We start from the raw sequence: 24,519 nt of genomic DNA, 5'->3' as shown, positions 1-24,519 counted from the left end.
CCTCGGTATATGGGTGTCCTACTCACTGAGCCACAGGCACTGCCCAGCAACTTCTATTTTGATTATGTTGATTTGTAGCTTCCCTTACCAGATAAGAAAAAATATATAATTAATTTATAAACTTTTACATATTTTCCTTCTTTTCTCTCGCTCTCTCTTTTTTTTTTTTTTTTTTTTAACTCCTGAGGGTGTTTTTTTCCTGTTTGTTTTCTGATACAGTAACCTTTTAAAATCATGGAGGGGTATGCATTAATGTATCCATGATCTATGCATTTATGATTTAATAAAAAAAAATAAATTGCACATGAAAAAAAATCATGGAGGGAGTTTATCCTATACCTATATTTTTATTCTCATATTTACCTGCCTTTATCTTTGCCTATTTATAGGCTAAAGATAGTCATCAAAATCAAAGTGCTAAGGAACACAGTTTAGATACTTTCTTGTCACATCTTAAAACCAAAAGCGAGACTTTTTTTTAAGAGAACCCCCTTCTCTAAAAACAGAAATGAGTGATTATAAGTGCTAGTTAACAGTACTATTTATAGAGTCTAGAATAATGTGAAGAATATTTTGTTCGGTAAATCATTTGTAGAAATTGATACTTGTGAAATATATTTAGAAACTTTTAAAATTAAAAGTTTAAAAGTTTTCCATACCTACTGTCAAATTTGAAAAAACAAATCCTTACTTCTTTCTTAACCTTTATTTTGGTTTCTAGAGGTTGATCAACAAGCTGAAGAAAGTGACCAAGCCCAGCAGGCACAGACACCGGTTACCACTAGCCCATCAGCATCGAGCACAACTTCCTTTATGAGCAGCTCCCTGGAGGACACCACAACTGCCACCACTCCAGTCACTGACACAGAAACGGTACCTGCATCTGAGTCCCCAGGAGTGATGCCACTTAGTCTTCTCAGGTAGAAAAGTTGACCTTTCATGTCTGTCATAATGATTCCTATGTTTCTGAAGGCACAATTGTCATCGTATGATTACTGTGCTCAAGTGAATCCTGGCACTCCAGAGCTAGAAGGAACTCAAAAGATCATATTGTCAAACTCTTTGCTTTTTTGTTTGTTTTTTGTTTTCCCCAAGGGAGTCTCTCTGTTATCCTGGGTATAGAAGAGTGATATCATGGTAGCTCACTACACCCTGAAACTCCTGGGCTCAAGCAATCTTCCTGTCTCAGCCTTCCAACTAGCTGGGACTATGAGCTTGTGCCATGACACCTAGCTAATTTTTTTATTTTTTGTTGAGACAGGGTCTCACTTTTGTTCAGGCCGGTCCAAACTCCTGATTGTAAGCACTCCTCTTATTTTGGCCTCTCAGAGTACTGGGATTACAAGCATGAGCCACTGTGCATGGCCAGTCAGGTTCATTTTAGTGAAGTTAGAGTTATCCCTCGTAAGTTTGATTATGTGCCCAATGTCTCACAGCCAATCTAATAGAGTCCTTTCTGTCTCTTTATGGTGATCTTTGGTTTTTTGGCTAAGCTTTTGGATTTTTTTTTTCTCAAAAAGTAAATACTTGTATTTTGAATGTTAAAGTTTTGAGTAAAAATACAACTCCAAAGAATGATTTTCTCAGGTTATTTTCCTTTTAAGCATGATCCTTTATAATTTTATTGTTACTATAAGATCAAACAATTCTGTTTTTCAAATGAGACAGCATATGTATCTTATGCTTCTTCAGCAAACCCTATTTTAATAAGTTTGTAAATTATTAATTTGCACATTCCAAACAATGTTTAAGTTTCATTTTGCTTCAGTTTGCCAGATATATATACAAATGAAAACTTTTGAAAAAAGACCTTCGGGGGAAATTGTTTTGTGAGCTCTCTTAACTACAGCTTAAATGAAATAAGGGAATTGGAATAGTTAGCCTCCCTTTTTCTTATTTCTTTCTCCCCTTCCCTTAGTTAACAGGTCTTTGTATTTCCATTGTGTAGAACAACATCTTAGAGAGTGGAACTGGAGTAGTGATTCTCAATTTTTAGTGTGCACAAGAGCCATGCGGGAGTCTTTTTAAAGCCCTGGGTCTGTATGCTCCAGCAAGTCTGATTCAATAGGTCTGGTGGGTTGCATAGTTTGCATTTTAATTAAGTTTCCTTTGTGATACAGAGGTCTTCAGCTCACACTTGAAGAATTACTGCAGTTCTTTTGTACAAGGAGCACTAATCCTAGTAGCTACCATTTCCACTCCCCACACAACTCCAGCTTCTCCTTTCTCACTTGAATAACAGTTTCAGGAGGTGCTTTTGTTCAGGAGAGAAGGAAGAGAGGAATGAAAGGACATTCTAATACGTTTTTAATCTCTCTAGCATTTACAGAATTCAAGGCATCCACAGAGGATCAGTAGCACTGTGATTCCTTGTAACCTTTTAAGCTTTATCTAGTGTAAACAAGGGATTCAGTGGTAAAAATCGTGCCCTCTTGCTCCCACAGGCAATCACTAGGCCTTTTGACTGATCCTTTCTTCTCAGTCTTTGTTTCCCTGCTATTGGCTGGGACTTCATTAGAGCTGCAGTTGTGTCTCCTTGGCCAAATGTGTATCTTTCTCCCTCTGTACAGATGGCATATCACTTTTTCAGTTGTGTTGGGTGACTGGACAGTTATCTTTTCTTTCCATAACTTGCCTATAAACTATTACTTTGAATCCAGGTAATAATTTCATGATTAGCTAGTGAGTTTATGCTTAAAGTAAATATAAGTTATCTGTCTTTAAGTCTTTTTTACTTCTAGCTATTTTATGCATAACAGAATACCCCTGTCATCTTGGTATTATTATAGAAGGAAAGCTCATGAAGGCAGAGATTTTTTATCTATTTTGTTAACTGCTGTATTTCTCCTACTTGCTAAGTTGTTGGCATTTTGCTGAACAAATGACAGTTTTATTACTTTTATAATAAAAGTACCCTATGAGATAATAAAATTTAAAACTGAGGAGTCCTGGGTGGCGCCTGTGGCTCAGTTGGTAGGGCGCTGGCCCCATATACCGAGGGTGGCGGGTTCAAAACCGGCCCCGGCCAAACTGCAACCAAAAAATAGCCGGGCGTTGTGGCGGGCGCCTGTAGTCCCAGCTACTCGGGAGGCTGAGGCAAGAGGATCGCTTAAGCCCCAGGAGTTGGAGGTTGCCGTGAGCTGTGTGAGGCCACGGCACTCTACCGAGAGCCATAAAGTGAGACTCTGTCTCTACAAAAAAAAAAACTGAGGAGTCTTTCTCTCCCTACCTTTCATTAAACTATAACTGACTTGATTAATCTTCTAGGTTGCATATTCTTCTGTAAGGAGATTATGATGTATGTGTTATTTTTGAATTAGATTTTTTTGCTAACCACTGTTATTTTCTTGAAGGCAAATGTTCTCTAGTTACCCAACTACCACTGTCCTTCCTACACGTCGTGCACAAACTCCTCCCATATCATCATTACCAACCTCTCCTTCTGATGAAGTCGGAAGAAGGCAAAGCCTAACTTCTCCTGATTCCCAGTCAGCAAGGCCAGCTAACCGCACAGGTGCGTGTGCTGTCATGTATTATAAAACCCAAACCTCTTGGAAGACATTCCAGATGTGAGGGGCTTTGTTTTATGGGCATTATGTTGGTCTTCACTGAAGGTAAAACAGTGATTTTAATGAAAGAGAACTGCCCCCATGAAACTGAGCTGTCTCTTCATTTTGAAGCTGTAGTTTTAATTCTAGCCATTTGGAAGAGAAATAATGGGCTGTGCATCAGTCAGATCAGACCTTCTTTCCCAATATAGCCATTTTTAGTGCTCTAAATTTTCCTTTAAACTTTAGTTGTAACCCACACATTTTAGAATGCTGTGTTTTCATTTTCATTCAGTTTAAATTTAAATTTATAATTTGTCTTTGATATTATCTTTGACTTATAGGTTATTTGGAAGTATGTTATTCAATTTTCAAATGTTTGGGGGATGGTCTGTATATCTTTCTGTTACTGATTTCTGCTTTAATTATCATCAGAGAATGTATCTTATATAATTTGAATCCTTTCAAAGTCATTGAAACTTGACTTATAGCCTAGAAGATGGTCTGTATTCATAAATGTTCCATGTGAATTTAGAAAAAATTGTTTTGTACTGTTGTTGAATATTCTACAAATTGGTTAGCAGGTTAGATGGGTTGATAGTGTTGTCTAAGTATTCTTGATCTTTACTGATTTTATTTTCTTTGTCTGCTTGTTCTATCAGTTTATTGAGAGAGTGGTATTGAAATTGTGATTGTTATTGTGGATTTTGTCCTTTCGTTTCCTTTTTCAGTTTTTGTTTCGTGTATTTTAAAGCTCTGGTTTTGGGTTCACAAATATTTAGGATTCTTATGTCCTTTTAATAATTGACCTCTTTATCATTATTTAATAACTTTCTTTCTCTGGTAATATTCTTTGTCCTGAAATCTGCTTTCTCTGATATTAGTATAGCCACTCTTGCTTTTTTTTTTTGAGACAGAGTCTTACTATGTAGCCCTGGGTAAAGTGGCATCACAGCTCATAGCAACGTCAAACTCTTGGGCTGAAACAATACTCTTTCCTCAGCCTCCCGAGTAGCTGAGACTATAGGCACCTGCCACAAAACCTGGATATTTTTAGTGATGAGGTCTCACTCTGGCTCAAGCTGGTCTTGAACTCATGAGCTCATGCAATGTACCCACCTCAGCATCCCAGAGTGCTAGGATTATAGGCATGAGCCACTATGCCTGGCCCGCTCTTACTTTTTAAATAAATTAGTATTAGGATGGCTTTTCCCCCATCATTTTACTTTTAACCCATCTGTGTTTTTATATTTAAAGTGGATTTCTTAAAGGCAGCTTGTAGTTGGGTCTTGGTTTTTATATCTAGTCTGATGTTCTCTGTCTTTTAATTGGGGTTTTTAGACTACTTATATTTAATGTGATTATTTGGTTATTTGATTATTATGGTTAGGTTTAAATCTATCATCTTTCTCTTTTGTTCTATCTGTTCTATGTTCCCTTTTCCCTCCATTTCTACCTTATTTGGATTAAATTAGTATTTTTTATTATTCCATTTTATCTCTTTTGTTGGCTTATTAGTTGACCCCTGAACTGTGGGGGTTGTCAGAGCACTGACCCTCTGCACAGTTGAAAATCTATGTATAACTTTTGACTCCTCAGAAACCTAAATACCAATACCCCACTGCTGATTAAAAAATCCTACCAATAACATAAGCATACATTGTATACTGTTTTTTTTTGTTTGTTTGTTTGTTTTGAGACAGAGCCTCAAGCTGTTGCCCTGGGTAGAGTGCTGTGGCATCACAGCTCACAGCAACCTCCAACTCCTGGCTTATGCGATTCTCTTGCCTCAGCCCCTCAAGCTGTTGCCCTGGGTAGAGTGCTGTGGCATCACAGCTCACAGCAACCTCCAACTCCTGGCTTATGCGATTCTCTTGCCTCAGCCTCCCAAGTAGCTGGGACTTCAGGTGTCTGCCACAACGCCTGGCTAGTTTTTGGTTGTAGTTGTCATTGTTGTTTGGCAGGCCTGGGCTGGATTTGAATCCACCAGCTCTGGTGTATGTGGCTGGCGCCTTAGCCACTTGAGCTACAGGTGCTGAGCCCGTATACTGTATTCTTACAATAATGTAAGATAGAATATGTTATTAAGAAAACCATAGAGGGCGGCGCCTGTGGCTCAAGGAGTAGGGCGCCGGTCCCATATGCCAGAGGTGGCAGGTTCAAACCCAGCCCTGGCCAAAAAAAAAAAAAAAGAAAACCATAGAGAAGAGAAAACATAGTTGCTATTTATCAAGTGGAAGTGGATCATCATAATAGTCTTCATTATTGTTGTTTTCACATTAAATAGGGTGAGGATAAGGAGGAAGGGGAGGGGCTAGTCTTGCTATCTCAAGGGTGGCAGAAGTGAAAGAAAATCCACTAATTAGTGATCCAAGCAGTTCAAACCCATGTTGTTGAAGGGTCAATTGTACTTAGTTTTATATTTTTATAGGTTACTTTTAGGTTTATAGTATACATATTTAGTTATCACAATCTATCTTCACATAATATTATTAAACTTCATACCTAGTAAAAAACAAGCTTTTATCTTCCCCTTCTCAACATTAATATTTCTATTGTCATACATTTAACTTTATACTTGTTATAAACTCCATAATAAATTGTCATTCATTTTGAATACTTTTTATTATTGTATCTACTAATTCATTGATCTTTTCTTCTGCAGTGTCAAATCTGCTGTTAATCCATTCAATGTACTTTTATTCATTCATTGTAGTTTTCATCTCTAGAAATTTAGTTTAGATCTTTTTAAAATTCATCTGTTTTCCTATGCCACAAGCTGGTTATCTCTGTGGTAACTTTTCTGACACCTCCTGCTTAAAACCTGAAAGGTCAGAAGGATCGTGAGGCCCCACTTTCATAGTCTATATTCCTACTAAAAATCAAGATCAAGTGAGCTTTTAAAATTCATTTTCCATATCTATCTAACGTGTTCAATCTTTCCTCTACCTTACTAAATATGGAATAACAGTTAAAGCTCATGATTAGGAATAGTTATGTTCTTTAAAGTCACTATGAACGTGAATTAACAAATGCTGAATCATTGCTCTTAGAGGAAATTGCGGGTTAGGTTCTTGTGAGCTTCTTAATTTTTATCAACTTATCAATATACTGGATAACCTTGTTTTATGTGTCTGTTTAAAGACACTATGTTTTATATGTACTGTTTGTTAACAATGAACTCATGACTAGCAACACTATTATTCAAGCATGAATGAAGCTTATCTAACACATGTATTTTCTCCATAAGGCACATTACAGCTTTGTTGTGCATAGAAACACTAAATAGCAATTCAACGCTATGCTTGGGGGCCATTGTAAGCAGTGAAATCACCAACAAAAAGCACAGAAAAATGCAAAAAATGAGGCACTAAATAGACTGTGAAAAGGATATTAGCTTATGAGAGCTGAAACAAGAAGGCAGAGTGTTACCTTATTTGATCTCGGCTATGAACACATGCATTGGGAGACTTTTGACTCTCTATGCTTGTCGCAAATGACCACAGAAGCACATGAGTATTGATATTGGAATTACAAATAAATTTTATGAAGTAGACACATTTATAGGTATGGAAATTATGAATAATGAATTTTGACTATAATACCTGTTTTAATGTGTTTTTCTACTTAATTTATCATCGATCTCATTTCTGGGCCCTTTTCTTACTTATTTATTTTATTTTATTTTTTTGAGACAGAGTGTCAGTATGTTGCCCTTGGTAGAGTACCGTGACGTCACAGTTCACAGCGACCTCAAACTCAAGGGCTTAAGAGATTTTCGCAGTTTGGCCAGGGCTGGGTTTGGACCCGCCACCCTCGGTATATGAGGCCGGCACCCTACTCACTGAGCACAGGTGCCACCCGGCTTAAGAGATTTTCTTCTTCAGCCCCAGTAGCTGGGACTACAGGTGCCCACCATAACACCTGGCTATTTTTTTTTTTCGTAGTTGTCATTGTTTAGCAGGCCTGGGCTGGGTTCAAACCCGCCAGCCCTGGTGTACATGGCTGGTGCCCTAACCACTAAGCTACGGGCGCCTGTTTCTATTGACTCATTTTTCCCCTCATTTTCCTGTTTCTTTGCATGTTTGGTGATTTTTTTTTTATTATTGAATACCAGACGTGAATTTTTGCCTTGTTTGGGTGCTGGTATTTTATATTTCTTTAAATACATTTTTGCTTTGTACTGGGGTACAGTTAAGTTACTTGGAAACAATATGACCCTTTCCAAGTCTTGGTTTTCAACTTTATTAATTGAGACCAAGGCAGCCTTTAGTCTGGAGCTGAGGTTTCCTTACTAGTGAGCTGATACCTTGCCTTATGCTTCATAAAGATTTTTTACTTTGACTTGTGTTAACACAAATTGTTTTCAATCCTTTGCAAACTCTGTGAATTGTTCTTTGTGCTCCTTCTTGGTAGCTCTTTCCCTACCCTTGGGTATTTTCTGTATGAGCTGAAGACTTGAGGGGAAGAGAGAACCCTCTACAAGTTCCTGGAGCTCTCTTTTTGTACAGCTCTCTCCTTTCCATATAGCTTTCTCCTTTCTGTAGAGCTCTCTCTTTTTTGGTGTCCTGTCCTGTGAATTATAGCCACTCCTTGGTCTGCCTGAATTCTTAGATCTATCTTCTCAGCTCAGACCAGTGAGTTTAGTTTGGATTCACCCTCCTTGCACTGCACCTTGGAAATTCTTTCCTAGCAATAAGCTGAAGCAGGTGTAGTCCTCACTTTGTTTGTTTCCTTTCTCTCAGGGATCACTGTCCTATACTGCTTATTGTCCAATGTTCAAAGACAATTGTTGGATACATTTTTTTCTAGTTTTTTAGTTGTTTTAGCTGGGAGGGTAAATCTAGTCTCAGTTATTCCATCATGGCGAAAAGCAAAATTGTGTCAGTCACAGCAGGACTGTTACCACTAAAGCAGTAGTAATATTTTTAAAGCAAAAGTGAGAACCATAAAGCCCACCCTCTCTCCCTCTCCTGTTAGGTAACACCAAGCTAGACAGGCATTCATGCCAGCAGGGTTTGGGAGATGGGTAGCATGATGGTTCAGAGTGGGGTATCAGAACTATATTGGAGTGAGGAGGACTCCATATGTTGTGGGAATGGCCAGAATATTGGCGTCTGAGCAAGGTAAGAAAATGTTCATGTGACCCAGCACCAGAATGAGGAGCATATAACCTAGCACTGTCACTGAGAGGACCTGGGAGCAGTGATGGTTCAGCAGGAATAAGTACACCTAATGCCTAGATATTGTTTCCTAAATGTTTTCTCTACTAAAAGGAACCAAGATCTCTTGGGAGAAATGTCTGATTTCAGGGCTGAGAATGAAATGAGCCTGGACTAATTTGTGCCAAAAACCAATAAGAGAATGTGCCAAAATCCATCAGAGAATGGATTTTGTGCCAAAATCCATCAGAGAATGATGGATACATGCCTGAGATAAAGAAACTAGGTTGAGGGGCTTTCACTTTCACTAGCCAAATCTGAGAGCATTTTGGTCTCAAAATAAATATGTAGATACTAACTCATGAATCCAATAAGAATTTATAAGCCTACTGCCTTAGAGTAGAATATCAACTGATAAATCTAAAAGAAATGATGAAATTAGAAAACCAGTATTGGGAACTATCATAGTAATAATTAATTCAGTCAACAAACTTAAATGGATGTTAGTAAGTAAAACTTTGATGAGGAATAAGATATTTACATAGCCTTATAGTGCCCTCACATAAATAATTATTAATTCAAAGGGGTAGGGAAAGTAAGTTTACAGTGGAGAAACCAGGGAGCTACCACTTAACTCAAGCAATCAAGGTTAATATCACGAATATTGGGGCAAATCAAAATTATATATCATCTAATAGAATGTAATTCACATCACTTTTATGGTACTTTTGCCAAAAAGCAAAAATTGGATCTAGTCATGAAGAAACATCACACAAAAGCAAATTGAGGGGCATTATACAAAATAACTGGCCTATAATCTACAAAGAATCAAAGTGATTGAAGGTGCCCAGGCATGGTGGCTCACGCCTGTAATCCCAGCATTTGGGAGGCCGAGGCAGGTGGATTGCCTGAGTTCACGGGTTTGAGACCAGCCTGAGCCAGAGCGAGACCTCGTCTCTAGCAATAGCTGGGCATGTGGTGGGTGCCTATAATCCCAGTACTCAGGAGGCTGAGGCAGGGGGATCCATTGAGCCCAGGAGTTTAAGGTTGCTTTGAGCTGTGACTCAATGGCATTCTGCCAGGGACTACAAAGTGAGACTGTCTCAAAAAAAAAAAAAAGTGATTGAAGATTACTGAAGAGACCTAACAACTAAATGAAATGCAAAGATCTGCTGTAAAGAACATTATTAAGACATTGGTACAATAAGAATGGGGTCTGGATAACACTAATTAATTTCTTGTCTTTGATAGTTATGTTGTGGTGATACAGGAGAAATGTCCTTAGTTGTACAAGTTATATATTAACATATTCAGGGAAATAGAGTATCATATCTAATAATTTATGCTCTAGTGTTTCAGGGGAAAGTGATTTTTTTTTTTAAGAGACAGAGTTTCACTTTATTGCCGTCAGTAGAGTGCTGTGGCATCACACCTCACAGCAAACTCCAACTCCTGGGCTTATGGGATTCTCTTGCCTCAGCCCCCCAAGTAGCTGGAATTTCAGGCACCCACCACAACACCCAGCTATTTTTTTTGTTGCAGTTTGGCTGGGGCTGGGTTTGAACCCACCACCCTCGGTATGTGGGGCCAGCGCTCTACCCATTAAACCACAGACGCCACTCAGAAAGTGATATTTTTCTGTCATTCTTGCACATCTCTATAAATTTGAAATTTTTTGTAAGTAGAAAATTATTCAAAAATAAGTTTAAAGAATTTTCCAGGAGGTTTATTTTGTATTACTAGCAGATTTACCTGTGTGAAAAACCTCATAGAACTATAACACATTTAGTCACATTTAGTTATACAATTAGCCTATTCTTAGAAGGGTAAAATTTCATTAAATTTGGACAGCAGCAGGATATTGGGGACTTATGGTTACTTTTAGTACAGTTTTTATTCATAGTACGTAGTAATATTTAAGACTTTACTTCCTTTTCTTTTGTCTCAGCCTTGTCAGACCCAAGCAGCAGACTTTCAACTTCTCCTCCTCCTCCAGCAATTGCAGTCCCCTTACTGGAAATGGGATTCTCTCTTCGGCAAATTGCCAAAGCCATGGAAGCTACAGGTAGGATAAATTTTTATGTATCAGTATATGCAGATATGCGAAGTCCTATCTTATTAAAGGCAACATGTTTGGTTTTATTTATTTATTTATTTTTGAGACAGAGCCTTAAGCTGTCACCCTAGGTAGAGTGCTGTGGTATCACAGCTCACAGCAACTTCCAACTCCTGGGCTCAAGCGAGTCTCCTGCCTCAGCCTCCCAAGTAGCTGGGACTACAGGTGCCCGCCACAATGCCCAGCTATTTTTTGGTTGCAGCCCAGGCTGGATTTGAACCTGCCAGCTCAGGTGTATGTGTCTGGTGCCTTAGCTGCTTGAGCCACAGGCACCGAGCCGGCAACATGCTTTTTAAAAGACTATAAAGCTTAGCAAGATATTTAACACCAGATTTTGTTACATAGCAAACATTCTTAAATTGATGATAACATAAATAAATAATTACTGCACTCAAAGGCAATATGCACTCAAAGGCAATTAAATAAATAATTATTGCACTCAAAGGCAATATGCACTCAAAGGCATTTTTCCCCCCTGTACAGGTGCTCGAGGAGAGGCTGATGCCCAGAATATCACTGTCCTTGCCATGTGGATGATAGAACACCCTGGGCATGAGGATGAGGAAGAGCCCCAGTCAGGCAGCACATCAGATTCCAGGCATGGAGCAACTGTTCTAGGCAGTGGTGGAAAGTCAAATGATCCCTGTTATTTGCAGTCACCAGGAGATATACCGTCAGCTGATGCTGCTGAAATGGAGGAAGGCTTTAGTGAAAGGTGAAGTTCTAATTTCTGTATTTCTGTTCCATGTGTTATAAATTTCAAAGCCCTATTTATATATATCCCTTCATAAATACTTCTAATGGTATGTAAAGTTGATAACTTTAGGTACATGGGTCATTATGAAACTTTTGAAATGCTAAAAATCAAGAAATGTAAAATCTGCATGTATAGAAACAAGGGAAGTCCTCCCTGCAACACTGATAAGCCAAGCCAGTTGAAACTTGCATGGGTGAATCAGAAAGGATGCTGTTGACTGTTTCTTAGAAGTGAAATAATGAGCATCACACAGCCCATCTCAGAACTTTCATGGTGACCTACATATATGAAAAGATGGGTGTTTCAGTTACAAGCTTATGTTTCTGTGAAGGGTAAAAGTGGTATGACAAGTTTGGATTTGATGATGTGTTTTCTTTTTTTTTTTTCCTTTTTTTTTTTATTGTTGGGGAATCATTGAGGGTACAATGAAGCCAGGTTACACAGCTTGTGTTTGCTGAGTGAGGTCCCTCTATTAATAGTGTCCCATGAAAGTGCATTTTCATGGCAAGAGGGAAATCCCTAATTTTTATGTAAACTGAGCTGAAAAAGGGTAATGAAAATAAAAACAAATTTATTCTGAAGTAAAATAGACATGCTAATAAAACAATTTTATCTCATATAAATGATATAAAATAGTGTTCACCCTATAGTAGAAATTGATTTAATAGAATTTGATAGAAATAAACTTTTAATTTGAAATTTTCTGTCTCTTAATATAAATTTATATTTTCATCTTTTCTATAGTATTATATGCCCCTTTGTTAGATTATAAAAAGATTTCTGTGATAATTCCTGTTCCAAAATGAGATGTAATGAAATACTCAGCAATTCTCCCCTAAAATCTTTTCTTCTTCATCATTTCTTATGACTTTCGATCTTCATTTTTACCATGGAATTGTATTGTTACCAAGACCTGTATCTTATGTAGCATGGACTGGACTTTTTTAACAAATTCAGTGAATATTTGCATAATATATTTCGAAATATCTATTTCTTTGAGGCAAGTATTCCTAATCATTGCAAATTTTAAGTATTTAATCATAGAGGATTTTGTTAAGGTCATTTGATTTCATTTGAATTTGAACATGCATTAAGTGTCATTTCATTATTGACAGAATTAAAAATTAGATAAACTTATTGCTCAGGGCACAGGGTATGACATATCTGTAACTGAGGGATAAAAGATAAATTGCAGATTTTATCATGAACATATTTTATTTTTAGTGATATTTGGAGAAAAAGTAATACCACACCCAATCTTGCACCTATGCTTTTTTTGTGATCTTTTTAAAAAATTTATGTTGCTTTTGAAATTGCACTTGTAGCCCTGATAATTTGGATCATACAGAGAATGCAGCTTCTGGAAGTGGACCGCCAGCTAGGGCTCGCTCAGCAGTAACAAGAAGGCACAAGTTTGATTTAGCTGCTCGCACCCTGCTAGCAAGAGCAGGTAATTATATGTTTCACATCCTTCTCTTCGTGAAAAATTTATTTTAAAATCAATACAAAAGCAAGATTAAAAAAAGATGTAAACTAATGATACTAAGTACTCAGTTCCTCCACATTAATAGAACAACTATTTGCATATTACTTTCTACACATAATTTTACTTAATTGAAATTGTAGTAAACATTTGTAGATTTATTTTTAAGTCCTTTGGGAGCAAAAGGCTATACTGGCCACCTGTAGATGCTGAGAAATTTTGTATATGCTCCTCTCCTCCTGCCTTCAGTCAATGATTTAGGAATCAATGATGCATATGTGATATTTAGCATCAGTGGTGAGAAAAGAAAGAGCACTGTGCCAAAATAGTAGGCATTGTCTTTTCTGATGTATTCTGTGGACTTTAGGGCTTCACTGCTAGGTAAGACCCAGATTGCTCATTATGTTAGTAAATTCTTCTACTTCATGTTCTGGGCTTATAAAGTGTACCTCATGTTTTCCAAACCAAAAACTTGAATGCGTGATTTTTCAAAACAGAATTTGATCATTTAAATACTAGAACATTAGTAATGATTGGATAATTTACGCAAATAGTGAGAAATAGAGACTATCCTAGAAAATATAGAATTTATATTTATCATGTAATTGAAAAGAGACTTATTATAAAGTATTTTGAATGGATCATTATTATTATTTTTAAATCATAGCTATGTATATTATTGCATGGATTATCTTATTTAAACCTATCAAAAGCCCAGTAAGTTATGAGTGCTGTTATTATCCTCATTTTGTAGTATAAGAAACATAATGTGATAGGTATAATTTGAAGTTTATAGTATGGAATCCAGTAAAGTCAGCTAAGTTCTCACCTAACTCACTAAGTGAGAAAATGAAGAATTGGAAAAATATTCAGAATTATTTTATTCATACAAATAAAATGCCTTTTTTGTTTTGTTCTGAGCGGGGTTATACCGCTCTGTGCAGGCCCACAGGAATCAAAGTCGGAGAGAAGGAATATCTTTGCAGCAAGACTCAGGGGCATTGTATGACTTTAATTTAGATGAGGAATTGGAAATTGATCTTGATGATGAAGCAATGGAAGCTATGTTTGGACAAGACCTGACCAGTGACAATGATATTCTGGGAATGTGGATCCCAGAGGTACTGGATTGGCCTACCTGGGTGTGTGTGACTGCAGCGGGGGCTGCTCTGACTTCTTTCCCTGCCCTCCTGTTCATACAGCTTACTAACAGCAGGGTTGCCTAGACTTGAAACTCTCTAAAAGACTTACATCTCATCTTGAGGTTTGGGGATTTAATGCTTACTATTACTTTGATACCTACAAACTAATAAGAAAGAAAAAGTGTCATGTTGCTTTCTCTGTGTGATTTTATTGCTTCCCTCCCTGTTAGATGAATAAAGCCATATTGATTCTGATGTCAAAGATAGATTACCAATTAAGCATCAGGACCCAGTAGATACTACTGCGTTTTATAAAATGGCTGCTGCTGTACTCACCTTGCTATCTGAATGCATGTTGTTCTTCATCATAGGTTCTGTTTAATCAGTGTAATGCCTCATGCTAGGAACCAGTGATCATCTTGTAAATACCTCCATTCATGGGCAGGGTACATGGTTGGTTTCTATATCTACATTTGTTAGCATTACATTTATTTTATTTTATTTTATTTATTTATTTATTTATTTTTTTGGAGTTTTTTGCCCGGGGCTGGGTTTGGACCCGCCACCTCCGGTATATGGGGCCAGCGCCCTACTCCTTTGAGCTACAGGAGCCGCCCCAGCATTACATTTTTGTAGCAGGGAGACCAAAAAAGCTCATAGGTATATGTTCTATATAAAAGAGAATCTACTATGTCAATAAGATAAATGAGTTCTGTGATTTTTCTCAGAAATTCAGAAAACAGTTATGCATTTTATGACCACCTAAAAATTGGTTCTTTTCACTAGCCAGGTTTTTTTAAAAAATCATTTTGAGATAGGGCGGATTGTCACGTTCATTAACTCTTTTCTCATTAGAATGATCAGTTAGTTATTGGAGTGATAGAGGGCAAAGAACACCTTCAGATTGTATGATCTGAATTCTGATTTGAAAGAATATTTTTATGTAAAGTTAACGAACATCTTGGAAATATTCCAACATGTGTAAACAAAGTAGTACATTTAATATCATAAGTAATCTATTTGCCATTTCCTAATTTTACATTAAATTGACTATAATAATTTGGTATAAAATCATTTTGTACAGCATGTTTGTGAATCTGAAGACAGGGAAGAAGTGGTGGTGTGTGAACTGTGTGAGTGCAGTGTCGTCAGTTTCAATCAACACATGAAGAGAAACCACCCAGGCTGTGGGCGCAGTGCAAACCGCCAGGGATATCGCAGCAATGGCTCCTATGTGGATGGCTGGTTTGGTGGTGAATGTGGAAGTGGAAATCCATATTACCTGTTATGTGGCAGCTGCAGGGAGAAGTACTTAGCCCTGAAAACCAAATCCAAGACAACAAGTTCTGAAAGGTACCTTGAAATTGTGTAAATATCCAGACCCTCTGAAGGAGAATACCTCATACCTTAAGACATGGGAACTGTAAATTTTTTTCACGTGAGGAGTTACTTTTAATTTTCCCTGAAATCCTATGATTGCTGAATGGGGGCTAGAGGATGGAGGAGGTTGAAGAGTTCATGTTCTCCGCTGAAGTGGGAACCTGTCAGGACAACAGGTCCTTCACTAGAGTTTGGCTGTTGACTTTTGACTTGTTGGTAGGTTGTTGTTGGGGGTTTTGCCTTAACCCTCAAGAGGCTTATACTCAATTTTTTCATTGGTATTTTCTACTGTATTTCTGACATCTCAATTAAGATCTTTCTCTAATAAAAAAATAGACTGTTTTAATTAAATGAGCCATCATGAAAATATTATCTCTTCACATCCTTAATTCCTAGGGGGTAGGTTTTAAACTACTAAAATCTTTAAGGCTTGCTGGAATAGAATTTGATTAAAAGAGTTATTGTAGGTGACCCAGAAATCTTCCTAGTAGTTTGGTAAAGTAATCATTGATTTTCTAAGTGTGAGTATACCCACATACTAGCAGTTTTTATTACATTAGGCCATAACATGAAACACTTTTTTATTTTGTGCTGCTTTATTAATGACCTCTTAAAATGTTCTAATGACTTAATTTGCATTTTGGGTACTAACTGTTCTATATAAAAACACAATGTTCTTCATGTTTGGTGCAGGTACAAGGGACAAGCTCCAGATCTAATTGGCAAGCAGGACAGTGTATATGAAGGTAGTTGTTTGTTTTGAGAGCTTCTTTATTTTACATGTTTTTTTATATATACCCTTTGCTTAACATCTGTAACTAAAATTCACCTTTCTGTGTATGTTTGGATTTGTGTATATGTTAACTAAAATTTTCCCTAAAAAACTTGAGGTAGTTTGATAGCAACAGACCTAGTTTAAAAGTCAAAGGAAAAGGACCTGGTTTAAAACACTAGCTTTGCTGTGGAATATCCATTTCTGTTTGGCATGTATTTTTTTCAAAGTAGGGAAAGGATATGGTATATTTTGAATTTCCATTCTAATTATGGAAAGTGAAAAATAAAAAACTGAGATGAGCATCAGTTTTTCTGGAGCATTCGTTTTCTTAAAATAACTCATTTCCTAATGATCAAGGACAGAGATTATGAACAAGAACTTTTGTTGGCCCTATGACAATATATTTTATTGGTTGAAACCTCCATTATCATCTGTAACATTTACTATTGCTTTCAATGCATTTGACTACATGCATAACTTTGATTCCTCCACAAAGTTGCACCATGCCTTGGGCATGCAGTTTGGTTGGCTTACCCAGAGATGGTGCTGTAGTTCATTTTGCCATCACAGGACTTTCAGTTTACTTCCATTTCATATGTATTCTCACAATAACCATTGCTGGAAGAATTATGTCATGTTGGTGTTCACAATACATTTATTTATTTAAATTCCAGAAGACTGGGACATGTTGGATGTTGATGAAGATGAAAAGCTAACAGGTGAAGAAGAATTTGAATTGCTTGCTGGACCACTTGGTTTAAATGACCGGCGCATTGTACCAGAACCAGTTCAGTTCCCTGATAGTGACCCCCTAGGGGCATCAGTAGCAATGGTCACAGCCACTAACAGTATGGAAGAAACTCTGATGCAAATAGGTAAACTGAAATGCTGATTTGTATTTATTTTATAGAGTCTATATTAATTTATTTCTTAGATGGGTAAGTAATAATAATAAGGTAAAGGTAAATAATAAGAATCACAGTTCAACATTGTCCCAGCCCATCAAGTCTCTTTAGCCAGCTGTTTTAACATTGTGAAGATATAATGTGGTATTAAGTTTAAATTTTTTTGTTTTTCTGAAATATTGAAGTGATAAAAAGATTTATAAAATATTAAGTTTTTTTAACTTTATGTTAGGAGAATCCTGTATCTGACACAAGACTATATATAGTGTTTTGTAAATTTGGGTGAGGTGATAAATTTTTGTTACATGGAATAAAGAATTGGCACAATATTGGAGACTTAACCCGTTATGTATACCTAAAGCGTATTTTTTTTTTTTTTCGTAGAGACAGAGTCTCACTCCATGGCCCTGGGTAGAGTGTCATGGCATCACACAGCTCACAGCAACCTCCAACTCCTGGGCTTAAGCGATTCTCTTGCCTCAGTCTCCTGAGCCCTTCCTATATCTATTAATAGAAGTAATACTTGACCAAAATGAAAAAAATAAAAAATGCATTTAATAGAAAATATCTCCTTTAGGCTTGGTACCTTTAGCTCAGCCAGTAGGGTGCCAGCCACATACACCAGAGCTAGCAGGTTTGAACCCAGCCCGGGCCTGCCAAACAACAATGGCAACTACAATAACAAAACATAGCCAGGCATTATGGCCGGTGCCTATAGTCCCGGCTACTTGGGAGGCTGAGGCAAGAGAATCACTTAAGCCCAAGAGGTTGCTGTGAGCTGTGACAGCACGGTACTCTACCGAGGGCAACAGCTTAAGACTCTGTCTCAAAAAAAAAAAAAAAATTTCCTTTAATACATTAAAAGTTAGAAAGTTAGAAATAGCAACATTAGAAAGAAAATTTTCTGAGGAATTTTCTGTATAACAAGGTTCCAAACACATTGATTTGCCATGGAGCTTATGTAACATTGGAAAATTTTTGTAGTAGTTCAGATAAATTTTTTTGTTGAAAACTAAACAAAATTGTGTCTTTCAGGTTGCCATGGCTCTGTAGAAAAGAGTTCCTCTGGGAGAATAACATTAGGAGAGCAGGCAGCTGCCCTTGCAAACCCTCATGACCGTGTGGTGGCTTTAAGGAGAGTGACTGCTGCTGCTCAAGTTCTTCTAGCCAGAACCATGGTCATGAGAGCACTGTCTCTTCTCTCAGTCAGGTAAGTACTACTTTGTGTCAAATGATGCTAAGTTAGATTCTAGTATATGTAATTAGATAGGATGCTGGTTTGTTTGTTTTCAGATTAATATGAGGGTACAAATGATTAGGTTACATTGTTTGCATTTGTTAGGTAAAGCTCAGGTTATAGTTGAGCTCTTCATCCAGAAGGTGTGCTGTATTGTGCCCATTAGGTGAGAGCTTACCAGTCATTCAGTTAATATGTGACTGTTTTGGGTAGAAAATAATGCCATTATAATAATGGGTAAAAAGCGTGGATTTTATTTTGGTACCTGAAATTAGAAACTAAGGCTATTGATCTAGTTGGTGCTGGGTAAAAACTAAAGATCAAAAAAGACCTGACCCACCGACTGCGCAGCCAAGTCTGCCTGCAAATTCCATCCTGGAGGCTCTTGCTTTGTTTATACTGTGGGAGTGTAACATAAAAAAAGAGAAGTAAGAATACCTAAAACACAGTCTTTTAAGAAATAATGGGCTCGGCGCCTGTAGCTCAAGTGGCTAAGGCGCCAGTCACACACACCATAGCTGGCGGGTTTGAATCCATCCCGGGCCTGCCAAACAACAATGACAACTACAACCAAAAAAAAGACCTGGTGCTGTGGTGGGTGCCTGTAGTCCCAGCTACTTGGGAGGCTGAGACAAGAGAATCTCTTAAGCCTAGGAGTTTGAGGTTGCTGTGAGCTGTGATGCCACAGCACTCTATCCAGGGCGACAGCTTAAGGCTCTGTCTCAAAAAAACAATAACAAAAAAGAAATAATGAAGCTGGAGTATTTAATGGCAAATCAGTAAAGGTAGAGGATGCTTAAAGAGAAACCCAAAATAAAACTTAGTTAAGACTGTGTGGTCTTGTCTCAAGGATAAGCAAATAGGATAGTGGAAAAGAACAGAGTTCAGAAACTGTCCCATACATATACATAAACAGTTGATTATGGCAGTGGTTTACTGTAGAGCAATAGGGAAAAGATAGTCTTTTCTATAACTAGGGCAGGGTCAGATGGTTTATCTGCATAGATAAAAGAAGAATCTTGGTCCCAATCTCACTCCATATAAAACAAATAATTCCAAAGTGGCTCTTAGATCTAAATGTGAAAGGTAAATCAATAAAGTTTTTAGAAGGTAACTAGAAGAATTTATTCTTGACCTTGGGGCAGGCAGAGATTTCTTAGGTAAGTCACAAAAGGGATCCACCATAAAGGAAAAGGATTGATAAATTGAACATTAAGATAGAAAACCTGTTTAGCAGAAGTTATTTAACAAGAAGTAAAAAAGTAAGCCACACAGTGGGAGAAGATATTAGCAATGCCTTTAAATAACAGAATATGTAAAGAATTTCTACAAATCAATAAGGAAAAAACAACTCAAAAATGGATGAATTGCTTCACAAAAGAGGATTTCCAAATAGCTGATAAACATGAAGAGGTGTTCAACCTTATTAGTCTTCAAAGAAATAAAATTTAATACCCAATGAAATACTACTATGTACCCACCAGAATGGCAAGAATTTAAAAGGCTGGTGGGGTGGTGGGGAGCACAAGGTTGTGAAGCACCTGAAACTTTCATACCTTGCTAGTAAGAAAATAAATTAGTACAACTTTTGGAAAACTGTTTGATAGTATCAACTAAAGCTGAACATATTCTGTGACCCAGATATCCCCTTCTGGGTGTGTATATATATCTCTAACATACATGCTATGTTCTGTGCCCCAAAGGCAGCTACAAGAGTGTTCATAGCAATATTATTTATAATAACTGCGTGTTGGAAACCATGTGATTGTCATCTACATGGATAAATGGATTATAGATTTTATTTTTAAATGTCAATGAAAATTAATAAACTGCCCTAATGCAACAATATGGATGAATCTTACAATGTTGAGCAAAAGAAGCCAGATACTTTATTTATTCTAAAGTATGTTTAAAAACAAGCCAATTTATGGCTTTAGAAGTCGGATTAGTTACTTACGAAGACATAGTGACTAAGAAAAGCCCAAAGAAGGCTTCTGATGTATAGGCAATCCCCGAGTTACAAGCATCTGACTTACGTATGTTATGCCCAGGAGTCTCAAAGACCTTACTGCCAGACAAGTCAAATTTAAAGAGGAGTCCTTTTATTGAAGAGCCGGCCAGCAACTGTCTCAGTGTCCCAACATGGGGTTTCTGAGAGCAGGCCCAAGTGTTTAAGGGGTCAGGTTTTTAAGGCTTGTTCTGCATCCTGGTTGGCACACAGGCTACCCAGGTGCATTCGGGTAGGTTAGCAAGCATTGTACAGAAACAGAATTTTGCAGTTAATTATACATCTTTGTTTTAGTACTTTCCCCACCTGGTATTTCTTAAAGGTCAGTTGGGGACAGTTTCTCAGGGTCAGTGTCTTCCTGGTCCATTTCTCAGTCAAACAAGAAGTCAGTGAGTACTTTCCTATCTATCTTGGGAATGAACCAGACTTACTCCATTTTGTTGAGGGCTTCGGCCCAGAAATTTGCCAGAAGTTAACTGGTATTTTTCCACTTTAGCCTAGGCCTAACAGATACAATGCACACTTACAAATGGAGGCTACTTTTTAAAAAAAAAAAAATTTTTAAAAATTAAATTTAATTTTTCTTATTTATTTATTTATTTATTTGAGACAGTCTCAAGCTTTCACCCTGGGTAGAATACCAGGCATTAGAGCTCACAGCAACCTACAATTCTTGGGCTCAAGTGATCCTCTTGCCTCAGTTTTTCTATTTTTAATAGAGATAGGGCAGGCGTCCTCAAACTGCGGCCCACAGGCCACACGAAGCAGTGTGAATTGTATTGTTCCCATTTTGTTTTTTACTTCAAAATAAGATATGCGCAGTGTGCATAGGAATTTGTTTTTTTTTAACTATAGTCCGGCCCTCAAACGGTCTGAGGAACAGTGAATTGGCCCCGTGTTTAAGAAGTTTGAGGACGCCTGAGATAGGGTCTCACTTTTGCTCAGGCTGGTCTCAAACTCCTGAGCTCAAACAATCCACCCGCCTTGGCCGCCCAGAGTGCTAGGATTATAGGCATGAGCCACTGTGCTTGGCCTATTTTTTTTTTTCTTTTGAGACAAAGTTTTATTTTGTCCCCTTTGGTAGAGTACCATGGTGTCATAGGTCCCAGCAACCTAAAACTCTTGGGCTCAAGTGATCCTCTTGTCTCAGCCTTCCAAGTAGCTGGGACTACAGGCACCTGCCATAACACCTGGCTAGTTTTTTCTATTTTTAGTAGAGATGGGGGTCTCACTCTTGCTCAGGCTGGTCTTGAATTCCTGAGCTCTTTGGCCTCCCAGAATGTTGGGATTATAGCCGTGAACCACCACACCTAGCCTCAAATGGAGGCTATTAAATCCCCAAGTTGTAAACATCTGACTAATGTTCGACTTGTAGTTACAAATGGAGGCTATTGCAGGTAATAGGTAAACGTAACTGTTTCAACTTACATACAAATTCACCTTAAGAACAAGCCTACAGAACTTATCTCATTCGTAACCTGGGGACTACCTATACTGTTAATATTGATCTGGAGGGTGGTCGCATGGGTTAGTTTAATAATGAAAATTCATGGTTTGTGAATATTCCCATAAAACATGATTTGGTAATTCAGTTATACTTCAAGTATATGCCAATATTTATTAAAATGAGAGAAAATTTAAATAACAGTTTTTAGTTCACATAATATTTTTGGCATCTCTTGGGACATGTATGACTAAGTGATAGTACAGCTTATATTTCTGTATGGTTGTTGATGCTATCGATATGTGGGGCTCCAGATGGTCCCTTAAAAAATCTATTTTCTTGCTGCAACGAAGTATTAAGCAATAATAATAGTAATGCAAAGAAAGTAACATTCACATTGTCAAATAAGAGTATGTCTGTTATAGAATGCTTTGACTCTGAGGTTCAGTATGGAGTCATCAATCAAATCAGCAATCTGATTTATTTTCTGAATGTATTTATCTTCATTCATTCTTTAAGAGGTTTTTGTTTCTAGTCCTTATCTTAAACATTATTATTGTTGTTAAATTTTAAGCCTTTTTAATTTTGTGAAGGCAAAAAGTGGAAACATAATAAACACATGTATATGTAAAAATAAAAAAATAAATCTATTTTCTTTATCCATCTGAAGTATTTTCTTTTACTGTCAGTGGTTCCAGTTGTAGCCTGGCTGCTGGTCTTGAGTCGCTGGGGCTAACAGATATTCGAACACTGGTTCGATTAATGTGCTTGGCTGCAGCAGGGAGAGCTGGCCTCTCCACCAGCCCATCTGCCATGGCAAGTACCTCAGAACGCTCACGAGGTGGGCATAGCAAGGCCAACAAGCCAATCTCTTGCCTGGCCTACCTGAGCACAGCGGTGGGATGTCTGGCATCAAACACTCCTAGTGCTGCAAAACTGCTGGTACAGTTGTGTACACAGGTAAGGTAGTTTCAGTGCTTTTCCTGTTGCAGTGCTTATTTCTCAGTGATTCTTGAAAAGCCTTTTGAAATTAAATACTTTTGTTCCAAAATTACAAAAACAAATTTGTTTCCTTTGCTTCTTCAGAACTTGATTTCTGCTGCAACAGGTGTAAATCTAACCACAGTTGATGATCCAATTCAGCGAAAGTTTTTACCCAGCTTTCTCCGCGGAATTGCTGAAGAGAATAAGCTTGTAACCTCCCCAAATTTTGTTGTAACTCAGGCCCTTGTAGCATTACTGGCAGACAAAGGGGCCAAACTAAGACCTAACTATGATAAATCAGAAATTGAAAAGAAAGGTAGGTTTTCTACTACTTAAATAGACAATCTTGTAATTAGATTGATGCATGTTTTTAAAAAATTTGTTTTGTATTGTAGTATATGATAAATTACATAGCATGTAAGCACCTTAAGTTCACTGTGTATGGACACAAATACTAGAAAATGCATGAAATTAATTTAAAGATTATGATTTGAGTCACTATAGATAATAACCCTGGTACGTTTCTTTAATAAGATTTAGATAAAGGTAGTGTTATTTTTCTTTGTTTTAAGATACTAACACTTTGAAAGGACTGCTTAATCACTACTGTCTTTAGGGAAGAGAGATAAGCTTTAAGACCCATCAGCCCAGTTCTTTGGGTGTTAAGATCACATTTGAGTAACAAAAGCCACTTCTCAAGGGAATGTTGCATCTACTCTGGCCTTAAAATTATTTCTGCTGCATTCCCAGTCTACTGTGGCCTTAGAGCAAAGACTCTTGATGTATAAGAAAATATGCATTTGCAGTGAATTAAATTTATTATAGAATTTAATATGAGATAAATGCTTTATGCCTATATACATAGATTAGTGAAACAATTGCTTGAAAGAGTACTAATTCTTAAAAGATAAGGGTTAATCCATTTTTGTTTATTTACCACCAACAACTCTCACCTGGGCATCATTTCGTTGTTTTGTTTAAGCAGGTTTAATTGCCCAATTGTATGCCCATCCTTCCTATGATCCTTCTGCTGTAGGCCCTCTGGAGCTGGCTAATGCCCTGGCAGCCTGCTGCCTCTCCTCCAGGCTGTCCTCACAGCATAGACAATGGGCTGCTCAACAACTTGTGCGCACTCTTGCTGCACACGACCGTGACAACCAAACAACTCTACAAACACTTGCTGATATGGGAGGAGATCTCAGAAAATGCTCCTTTATCAAGTTGGAAGCTCATCAGAACAGAGTATGTATTTTGAGTGTAAAAAAAAATTTTTTTTTTTTTTGAGACAGAGTCTCACTGTGTCACCTTCAGTAGAGTGCTATAACGTCACAGCTCACAACAACCTCAAACTCTTGGGCTTAAGTGATTCTCTTGCCTCAGCCTCCCAAGTAGCTGGGACTACAGGAGCCCACCACAGTGCCCAGCTACTTTTTGGTTGCAGTTGTTTAGTTGGCCTGGGCCGGGTTCGAACCCACCACCCTTGGTGTATAACCACTGTGCTATTGGCACCGAGCCGAGTGTAAAATATATTAATCAACTTACGTAAGATGAAATAGTGTCTGCCATTCTCAAAGAGCT

At 37.6% G+C, this 24,519-nt stretch overlaps 1 protein-coding gene across 1 annotated transcript in view; it reads left to right on the top strand.

Annotated features, from left to right (window-relative positions):
• The window catches only part of HERC1 (HECT and RLD domain containing E3 ubiquitin protein ligase family member 1), a 231,092-nt gene that overhangs the window by 160,119 nt on the left and 46,454 nt on the right, over positions 1-24,519 (top strand). Inside the window, exons 39-51 of the mRNA XM_053596078.1 lie at positions 722-920; positions 3,354-3,514; positions 10,659-10,775; positions 11,310-11,541; positions 12,909-13,033; positions 13,988-14,208; positions 15,293-15,561; positions 16,282-16,334; positions 17,038-17,238; positions 18,304-18,478; positions 22,647-22,917; positions 23,044-23,257; positions 23,978-24,183. Coding sequence (XP_053452053.1) covers positions 722-920; positions 3,354-3,514; positions 10,659-10,775; positions 11,310-11,541; positions 12,909-13,033; positions 13,988-14,208; positions 15,293-15,561; positions 16,282-16,334; positions 17,038-17,238; positions 18,304-18,478; positions 22,647-22,917; positions 23,044-23,257; positions 23,978-24,183 — 2,444 coding nt within the window. The remainder of the gene's footprint in view (positions 1-721; positions 921-3,353; positions 3,515-10,658; positions 10,776-11,309; positions 11,542-12,908; positions 13,034-13,987; positions 14,209-15,292; positions 15,562-16,281; positions 16,335-17,037; positions 17,239-18,303; positions 18,479-22,646; positions 22,918-23,043; positions 23,258-23,977; positions 24,184-24,519) is intronic.

This window comes from Nycticebus coucang, chromosome 6 (genome assembly GCF_027406575.1).
Source record: "Nycticebus coucang isolate mNycCou1 chromosome 6, mNycCou1.pri, whole genome shotgun sequence".
Classification (NCBI taxonomy): Eukaryota; Metazoa; Chordata; class Mammalia; order Primates; family Lorisidae; genus Nycticebus; species Nycticebus coucang.
This window is presented reverse-complemented; position numbering and strand designations above follow the sequence as displayed.